We start from the raw sequence: 10,679 nt of genomic DNA, 5'->3' as shown, positions 1-10,679 counted from the left end.
AAAGGAGACAGAGATAGTGGTATCCTTGTTTTATTCTAAATTTAAAAGGTACTGCGTCAGACATTTACTAGTTTGCTATAAATTTTCGGCAGATACGTGTCATCAAGTTATGAATGTTTCCTTTACTAAGACTATTTTTAAATCATAAGTGAATTTGGAATTTGATTAGGTGCTTTCTCTTCATCTGTTGAGATAATCACTTGATTTTTTTCTCCTTTAATAGGTTTATGTAGTAAATGAAATATACCCATTTCCTGTTATTAAATCTCTCTTGCATTTCTGGGATGTACTTGGCTTATTTATGATATAGTAATATCATCATTTTTATTTTTAGAATGAATTTGTAACTATTAATTTAACTTCCTTTTAGTAGTAATAGGGTGATGCATTATTTTAATTTCTTCTTGAATCAACTTTAGTAAATTTTTTCCTGGAATTTATTATTTTGTGTAATCTTTAAATGTATTGACTTATAGTTGTTCATAATATACATACTCTCAGGACCTATATGAATAGATGTTTTAGTTGTTGGGGAAGCTTTCTGTTTCTGGTTTCTCTGTTTGATCTTTAGTTCATTCATCCATTTTAGTGTCTGTTAAGGACCTACTAAGTTCAGTGTCCTGTGCATTAACTATTCTTGAAGCTTTTAGTATTGATTTTTCTCGTTACTCTCACCTAGAATAATCCAGGACCCCGTAGCACAGCCATAGCATGAACTCCCTGGATTCAAACTTTGTGATTTCATTTTTATACATAGAAAAATAAATAATACATATCACTATATAGATAATGGTTATAGGACTATTGTATATATTTTGCAATATATAACATGATATATTTTTGCACATGTATATAAAATAAATAACATAAATAAGTGGTTTGGGGGCTGTAATCTATAAGCGTGAAGAAATATATAAATTTGTTACCACTTTAATGTGGCTGATTTGTTTGGACCGAAGTAAAAGGGGTATTATTCCTACTTGAAAGATTATATTTGAAAACTTGCTGGGTACAACTTACTTAATGAAGGATGTTGAATACATTGTTCCCTGAATATTCATCTTTCATCGGACGATTTTTAACATAGCTACTTTGTGGCTAAGTATTATCTTGAGCACTGAGGAACAAAATGAGTCAATTTCAGAAGTCTTTACTTTATTAGTAAATTCTACTAGAGAAACATTTTTTAAGGAACCATATAGCTGAAATATCACCCATCTTACTATAGTTAAAGAAAATACTGATTGTCACACCATGAGACTCTTCAAGTATAAAGTATATTTAACTGATGGCTGTATACCTTTGCGTGCAGTAGGTATAGAACATGATGAATTGAAGAGTTTTTTGTAATAAAAGTTATTCTAAGTAAATTTTTCTCCCTTTTCCACCTTATTAAACTTCCACATGAACATGGCAGTCTTGACAAATATCTCTGGAGCTATTATATGTTAAGGGTATTCTTATTAGTAGGCTACACCACTAGTGTCTGTCCACGTGACTGGATGAGAGAAAGGCTGATTTTCTTCTCTTTCTAGAGGTCTTGGTCTGTTCCCTGTTCTGATCCACGTTTGATTGCAAGATCACCTTTCATAAAGGGTGAAGGAGTGGGGGTTGTGGGTAATAATCCTTTGTGAACCTTCGCTAGAATCTGTTCCTTTGTGACCCTTCTGTAGAATTTTGGCACCTCTTAATTTGGATTGTGATCTAATGCTTGAACTAAGCAGTTGTTAGGTATCAGGAGGCCCAGGAAACATATTATGAAATGGTATGAAAAATATATCTTTGCATATATTTCTCTGTGTGTGGGCACCATAGCTTTCCTTTGATATCCAATATGAGTTCTACTTGAAAGGTTAATCAATGTGTGTGTATGTTTGGGGAAAAGAGTTGAAAGGAGGAGTAAGGAAAAGGAATATGTTACTAGTAGTATAACAATATATGATGTCTTAATCCATTGGTAGTAAATACTGTGGAACAATAGCCAGTGAGTGATAGTGACTGTTTTAGGCTATCAGTTGTAGGGATAGCCATGCAATAGTTGGTTTAAAACTTGTATAAGTTTCTCCCAAAGCCAAAGATTCTAATTTAGAGAATATCATTCAATTCACAGAAGTGTATAGGAAAAACACTTTGAAAAATAGATACTTGGCAAGAGCTTAACCAAATGTTAACAGAAATTGTTTGGATGTTATTAAGCTTTTCGGAAACACACAGGCTTTAAATTGCAAGGAAAATGTGTATTAGAAACTACAAAATAAATATTTTTATATTATATAAAACCCAAAATTGTTCATTCATTTTCTCTTTTGGGTAACCTGGCAAATTGAGATTGAAATCTGTTGTGAGTGTGACCAAAAATATATCTTTATTCAATTTCATGTAAGAACTTTTAAATAGTTTTACTGCCATTGCCTCTTACGTATTTATTGACCTTTTGTTTAATAACTTTGGGTTGATTTTAGGCCACCAGCAAAATGGAAATGAAAGAGATTGCTAAATACAAGATGCTATGGAAAATGAACTCAACTACTGAACCTTTATTTGTTACTGGTATAGATGTCAATCCTTTGAAAAAATTCACCATTCCCAAGATCAGGAGGACAGCTGGGAAAGGTAATATTTCTATGGAAGATGGGATTATTTCATAACTGTTACTATATTTCTCTGATTCTTAGTTTATGCTCATCTTCTATGTTGACTCTACATAAAATTAGGTTAAGTCAGGCTTTTAATTCCTTAAATACACATGTACTTTTGGTTCCACACAACATAAAATAGACACATGTCTCCTATCCCTCCCACTAAATATACCTAAAAACACTGGACATCATACATAAAACAAACATAAGAAGACTTTGAAAGGTGGAGAGAAGATGGATCAGTGTGGGACCCTGGGAGTTAAGGACTGATGTAGCATTAAGTTCTCTGGATTTTCTGTTTGTTTCCTCCATGTCTCAGATTGGGTGACCACAACCCAGGAATGCCAACTTTTACAGACACAAAAAGCCCTAAGAAAAGTCTGTTCTGTCTTGCCAGGGACTGGGAATGGGGTATCCTAGAATGACAGAAACCTATTTGATAGTGAACATGCTATTCCTGCAAAACACTAGGGGGAAAAAAAGAAATAGGCCCTACACCTTTGTCAGCAGAGGCTAAGTGGAGGGCCTAGACTTCCACCTGTGCCTCTCCCCTTCCACCTGTGCCTCTCCCCTTCTTGGAACCTCATACGTTCCCTTCTCTGCTATCCCATGCCCCTTCAGTGTCAGTGGGTTTCCACTCTTGCCCTGTGGTGATGAGTTGCCCCTTCTCAGTGGGAGTAGAGTCAGTGAAGGTCAAGTGGGGAGCCTAGACTCTGTCACACACACCAGTAACAAGGCATCTGTCCCCCTCCCACAGTGTCAGTGGAGGCTGAGTCAGGAGCATGGACTTGTACCCCTTTCTCATGGTAACAAGAGAGCCGCACCCCCTCAGCCCAGGGTGTCCGTGGAGACCTTGTGGAGAGCCAGGACGTCCTGGTGGTAGAGTCAGAGTCTTCCCCACCCCCAGCCTTTCCCTACTGGCACAGTCCCTTGCTGGCTTAGTTTTAGTAGAGGCTTGTTAAACCACAAGATTGAATGTGATCTAGAGTCTCTTAACAATACCCCAAATGACCAAGATATTAAAAAAATCACTCATCATACCAACATCCAGTAAAATCCCAACTCAAATGAGAAAAGATGAGTCAACAGATGCCAACATCACGATAAAACAGATGTTGGAATTATCTGACAAGGCTTTTAACACAGCCATCGTAACGATGTTTCAACAAGCAGTTACAAACATTCTTGAAACAAGTGAAAAAATGGAAAATCTCAACAAAGAAATGGAAAATGTAATAAAGAATTAAGTATAAGTTTTGGAACTGAAAAATACAATAATTGAAATAAAAAACTGATTGGATGGGTTCCAGAGGAGAATCAAGAAGACTTTGGAAAGAAGCAGTGAATTTGAAGATAAAGTAACAGAAATTACCCAGCCTAAACAACAGAGAACACATCAAATTAACAGAGCCTCAGAAACCTGTGGAATAATAATAGAAGACCTAATATCTTTGTCCTCAGAGCCCCCAGAAGTAGAAGAGAGCATAGAGCTGAAAGAGTATTTGAATAAATACTGGCTGAAAATTCCCCAAACTTGGCAAAAGACATAAACCTATACAATCAAAAGGTTGAATAAACCCTAAACACGATAAACCCAGAGAAGTCCATGACAAGGCATATCATAATCAAACTTCTGAAAACTAAGAACAGAAAAAACCTTGAAAGCAACTAAATGTTATTTATAGGGGAAAAAATTGAATGACAGGAGATTACTTATTAGAAACCATGGAGCCCAGAGGAAGTGGCACAACATTTTTTAAGAGCAGAAAGAAAAGAACTGTCCCCAGAAAAAATATTCTTCAGGAATAGAACTGAAGTAGACAATCTCAGATGAAGTAAAAGTAGGAATTTTTTATTGGTAGATCTTAGTTTAGAATGGCTAAACAAAGTTCTCCAAATAGAAAATGACAAAAGAGAGAAGCTGGGAACATTTGTAATGAAGGAAGAATGAAGGAGAGTAAAAATATAGGGAAATATAATAGACAGTCCTCCTCTTGAGTTTTTTTTTTTTTTTTTTTTTTTTGCGGTAGGCGGGCCTCTCACTGTTATGGCCTCTCCCATTGCGGAGCACAGGCTCCAGATGCGCAGGCTCAGCGGCCATGGCTCACGGGCACAGCCGCTCCACGGCATGTGGGATCTTCCCGGACCAGGGCACGAACCCGTGTCCCCTGCATCGGCAGGCGGACTCTCAACCACTGCGCCACCAGGGAAGCCTTGAGTTTTTTAATTATGTTTAACAGTTGGAACAAAAAGTATGACATTCTTCAATGTGATTCTCGGTATATGTAGAGGAGGTATTTAAGGCAAGTATAAAGTGAGATGTTACCATTGAAGGGAACTGGGTGAATAGGATGTAGGATCTCTCTCTATTATACATCACAACTTCATATGAATCTGCAGTTATCTCAGAATTAAAAAGTTTTTATAAAAACACGATAAATAAAATGCCATTTAAAAAATGTTCAAGTAACCCACAGGAACTGTTGGAAAAGAAATCTCCAGGCCCAGATGGTTTCTCTGGAGAGTTCTACTCAACATTAAAGAAAACAGCTAATACACATTCTTTACAATTTCTTCCACAAAATAGCAGAGGAGAGAATAATTTTATCAGGACAGTATTACCCTGGTACCAAAGCTAAATAAATGTAATACAAAAAAAAAAAGAAACCTACAGACCTATATCCATCATGAACCTTGACACAGAAATCCTATACAAAATATAAGGAAATTGTATTTAGCAATGTATAAAATCAATTATATACTATAACCAAGAGAGTTTTATTCAAGGGATGCAAGGCTGGTTTGGTATTTGAAAGTCAATCTGTATTCACAGGATAAATAATAGTAATCACATGATCATATCAATTTTTGCAGAAAAAGCATTTGACAAAAATCATTCATGATAAAGACTCAGCAAACTAGGAATAGAGAACTTCCTCAGCTTGATAAAAAGTATATAAAAAATACCCATAGCTAACATCATGCTTAATGATGAACAACTGAATGTTTTCTCTGTAGGGAAAGAAGGCAAGAATGTTCTTTTTCACCACTCTTATCAACATAGTACTGGAAATTCTAACCAGCACAAAAAGTCATGGAAATGAAATAAAAAGCATAGAAATTAGAAAGGAAGAAATAAGACTGTTCCTATTTGAAGGTTACACAATGGTCTACATAGAAAATCCCAAGGGACCTACAAAAAAGAAAAAGACAAAAACCCTGGAACTAACAAGTTCAGCAGGGTCACTGAATACAAAATCAAAATACAAAAGTAAATTGAATTTCTATATACTAGCAAAGAACCCATGAAAATCAAAATGATAATACCATTTCTAATAGCTCAAAACATGAAATACTTACATATAAAAGTAATAAAATATATAAAGGATTTTTATGCTTTAAACCACAAAGTGCTGATGAAATAAATCAAAGAAATTCGAAGTTATTGGAGAGGTATATTGTGCTTATTGATTAGAAGACTCAACATAATGAAGATGTCAGTCCTCCACATATTTATCTGTAGATTTGTTGCAGTTTCTATCAAAATCCCAGCAAGACCTTTTGTAAATAAATAAGCTTGTTCTCAAATTTATATGAGAAGGGGCTTCCCTGGTGGCCCAGTGGTTAAGAATCCTCCTGCCAATGCAGGGGACACAGGTTCGAGCCCTGGTCCGGGAAGATTCCCACATACTGCGGAGCAACTAAGCCCGTGTGCCACAACTGCTGAGCCTGTGCTCTAGAGCCCGTGAGCCACAACTACTGAGCCCACGAGCCACAGCTACAGAAGCCTGCGTGTCTAGAGCCCGTGCTGCACAACAAGAGAAGCCACTGCAATGAGAAGCCTGTGCACCACAAGGAAGAGTAGCCCCTGCTCTCTGCAACTAGAGAAAGCCCACGGACAGCAACGAAGACCCAACGCAACCAAAAATAAATAATAAATAAATAAATTTTAAATTTTTACATGAGAAGACAAAGAAACTAGAATAGCAAAAACAATTTTGAAATAGAAGTGTTTAGAATTACTGTAGCCAATACTAAGGCTTACTGTGTAGCTACAGTAACCAAGACACTGTGGCATTAACAAAGGGATAGACACTTAAATCAGTGGGACAGAATGGAGATTCCAGAAATAGACCTACACAAATGTGCTCAATTGGTTTCCTTTCAATTGATTTTTAACAAGGGTATAGTGAGTGGAGGAAAGGTAGTCTTTTCATCAGATGTCACTAGAGCAATTGAAAGCTATCCATAGGCAAAAAAAAAAAAAAAAAAAAAAAAAAAAAAATTTCACCCTAACATCACACAAAAATTAATTCAAAATGAATCCCGGGTTTAAATGGAAAATGTGAAACTGTAAGACTTTTAGAAGAAAACATCTCCAGGATCTAGGGTTAGATGAAAAGTCCTTAGCATGAGGCCAGAAGCACAATCCAAAAAAAAAAGTGGTAAATTGGACTCCATCAAAATTTAAAGCATTTATTCTGTGGAAGACTCTGTTAGGAAGGGGAAAAGACAAGCTACGAGTGGGGGGAAACATTTACAAATCATAAATCTAACCAAGGACTCTCATCTAGAACATATAAAGCACCTTCAAAACTCAATAGTAAGAGAAAAGAGAGTGTTACATCCAAGCAGGAAACAGGCAAAAGGAATAAACACCATCTCACTAAAGAGGAGGTATGGATGGCAAATAAGCACACAAAAAGATGCTCAACATCATAGCCATTAAGGAAATGCTAATCAGAACCACAGCGTGGTGTCATTTCATGCTGTTAAAACAGCTAAAATAAGAATAGCAATGCCAAAAGATAGGAAGAATATGGAGAAGCCAAATCAGTCATGCAACCGATGGTCAGGTAAGATAGCTCAGCCACTTTTTGAAAAACAGTTTGATGGTTTCTTAAAAGACTAAACATGCAACTACCATATGACCCAGCAATTGCACTTTTGGACCATTTATCCCAAAGAAATGAGAACTTAAGTCCACACAAAAACTCAAACAAAAATGTTTATAGCACCTTTATTTGTAATAGCCAGAAATCGGTAATCACCCTGATTTCCAATAAGTGAGTGGTTAAAGTATGATGCATCCATACCATGGGATACTTATCAGCAGTTTTAAAAAATGAGTTACTGGAACAACAACAGCTTGGTTGGATCTCAGGGAATACGCTGAATGAAAAAAGCCAGTCTCCACAGGTTGCAAGTACAAAATTCCATTTACAAAACATTCTTGAAATGATAAAGGTATAGAGATGGAGATCAGTTTGGTAGCTTCCAGGATTGAGAGGAAGAGAAGAGGTATGGGGTTACCAGTATGACTGTATGTAAAGGAGTAGCATGAGAGGTGGAAAAGTTGTGTATCTTGATTATAGTGGTTGTTACATGAGTCTACATATGTGATAAAATTGCATGGAACTACCCACATACACATAACTGCACATAAAACTGGTACAGTGTTAATGGGGACTATAGATTATACCAGTGTCATTTCTCTGGTTTTGATATTTTATTATAATGATGTGAAATGTTTCCACCGAGGAGTTTGGGTTAAGGGTATATAGGGCCTCTATAAGAATGTTGTGTGATCTATATTCACTTCAAAATAAGAAGTTAAACACAGGCACACATGCACAAAATCATATCTCATATCTTATGAAATGATCAAACTTTGTAACAATTGTTACAAATATTAAAGCGAAAGTTAGTTTTACTTGTATTAATTTTATTTTAATTTAATAATAGAATTTAAGATGGGAAGGGGATGAAGAATGAGGTTTTTTTAATAAACAGGATTGTAATATTTTGTATTAGTTTTGCCATTGTTGTAACTTACTCTGTTGATTGTTAAATACATAGGACTATTGTTTATGTTAATTAGATTCATATACATGGAAATTGGCTTAAATTATATATATCGTTGATCCTCATTATTCATAGATTCCATATTTGCAAATTCTCCTACTTGATAAAATTTGCTTGTAACCCCAGCGTCAGTACTCAGCCGCAGTGCTTTCACAGTCATTTGCAGACACGTGCGAGTGGTGAAAAATTTGAGTCACTTGATGCACACATTCCCAGATGAGGCCAGATGAGATGGAGCTCTGCATCTTGCTCCAACTCTCATTATAAGTAAGCGTCCATTTCGTCACCTACTTAGTGCTGTGTTGTTTGCATTTTTGTCGGTGATGTCTCCGTTTAAAGTGGTCTCCACCATGTCATGCTGAAATGCTGTCTAGTATTCCTAAGCTCAAGGAGTCTATGATGTGCCTTACAGAGAAAATATGTGTCACATCAGCTACACTGGGCAGCACTGTTGTGAGGCAGAAAGCCAGAGAGACTGACAGTCATGGTCCCCAGGGTCAGGAAAATGTTGGCTTCCTCTTGGCTAGTGCTGGCTGGCTCACACATTTCAAAAGGGGGTAAGGGATGCAGGTAGGCAGGTTCTGCAGAACAGGAGGCTGGGGGAGAATTTTAAAGACACCTGCTAAGTGTTATACAGGAAAAGGTTATGTGGCAGGTTTCCATCCCTGATTAGACTGGCTTGTTGTACTGGGATGTTGGCAAACAAACTTACTACTGCAGATGGCATTCCAGTTGTCAAAAATGTGCCCAGAGGCTGACGGGAACCTAACCCTGTATTTCTCCTAAGACTAATAGTTCAGTATTCACTAATTCACTCTTGGCAGCAACTTTAATAGACTATACCTTTCACAAATAACAAGAATCAGCTGTATTCCGCAGTTTTCTCTGAGTCCTCTTCCTTGAGGATTTTATTCTTTTATGCATCTACTTAATATAGCAATGCTCAAGACACTGTTTATTGTCTTCTCAGAGTGTGCCTCTTAGTCAGGCCACCACGTCAGCCGAGAGTTTACAGAGATGTTCTGGTATTTTTGCAAGTCAAAATAACCCGTTTACTGGTATATAGGTTGCCTTATTTGGGGGAAATTCAAGAAATATTCGTGCACTAACAGTAGCTACCAGGTTTGTGTAGCAGTGTATGTTACAGAGTCTGTACATCTTAAGTTGAAAACAAGTCACTTGAATTATAGTACTATCTAGTATATCTGTGTCAACTTTTAAGAACTCCCAATAGGTAGTGGAGAAAAATAAGGTTCATATTTTCATTTATACCAGGTATAGGAAGTCTGTATTACTGTTATAGAATCTTAAATATGCCTCCAGATGGTTAAAGAAAATTCCAAATATTTGTTTATTTTGTGTCTTATATTGATACACAGTTGTCATTGTGCAGATGTACAATAATGTCATTTTACTTTATTATTTTATTTATTTATTTGGCTGCATTGGGTCTTCGTTGCTGTGCACGGGATTTCTCTAGTTGCGGCGAGCGGGCTTCTCATTGCAGTGGCTTCTCTTTGTTGAGGAGCACAAGCTCTAGGCACGCAGGCTGCAGTAGTTGTGGCACACGGGCTCAGTAGCTCCGTGGCATGTGAGAGCTTCCAGGACCAGGGTTCGAACCGGTGTTGCCTGCATTGGCAGACAGATTCTTAACCACTGTACCACCAGGGAAGTCCCAACGATATCATTTTAAACACAAATAACCACTTGCCCTTCTCTTTATTTTTAGTTTACTTGTCACCTTGTTGCACCAATACTAGAGAGTATAGTTTCATACACGATACCCTTAATCAGTGCCGGCTTGATGTAAGCTGTGATCTACGGTCTTCGTGGCAGTTTGGAGATACAAAACTGATTCACAATGAGGAGCTGGAAAAAAATTTTATTTCTAAGAGGTAAGTTACTGTGACTTAAGAAAGTTTGAGATTTTGTTTGTTTTTGCTGTGAGGTTTTATATGTATCTGTTATTTCTGCCATTTGAGATTTGATAAGTATTACTAAGAAAATAAATACAGAGGTGTTTTATTCCTTATTTTGTTGCCATCTCATAGCCTTTTGTAATAGTAAAAAGCTAAGTGTGAGATTTGGTTAGTAAGTTCTGCACATTAATGTAGCCAGACTTCAGACACTCCCTTCTAATTTTTTTTTTTTTTTTTTTTTTGTGGTACGTGGGCC

The 10,679-nt window shown here is 36.7% G+C and overlaps 1 protein-coding gene across 1 annotated transcript in view; it reads left to right on the top strand.

Annotated features, from left to right (window-relative positions):
- Positions 1–2,474: 2,474 nt before the first annotated feature.
- Positions 2,475–10,679, top strand: part of TEX15 (testis expressed 15, meiosis and synapsis associated) — a 50,621-nt gene continuing 42,416 nt past the window's right edge. The window contains 2 exon segments of the mRNA XM_067022531.1: positions 2,475–2,613; positions 10,234–10,399. Coding sequence (XP_066878632.1) covers positions 2,475–2,613; positions 10,234–10,399 — 305 coding nt within the window.

Source organism: Kogia breviceps, chromosome 20, assembly GCF_026419965.1.
Source record: "Kogia breviceps isolate mKogBre1 chromosome 20, mKogBre1 haplotype 1, whole genome shotgun sequence".
NCBI classification, from domain to species: domain Eukaryota; kingdom Metazoa; phylum Chordata; class Mammalia; order Artiodactyla; family Physeteridae; genus Kogia; species Kogia breviceps.
Note: the sequence above shows the minus strand (reverse complement) of the source record. Positions and strands in the feature narration are given on the sequence as shown.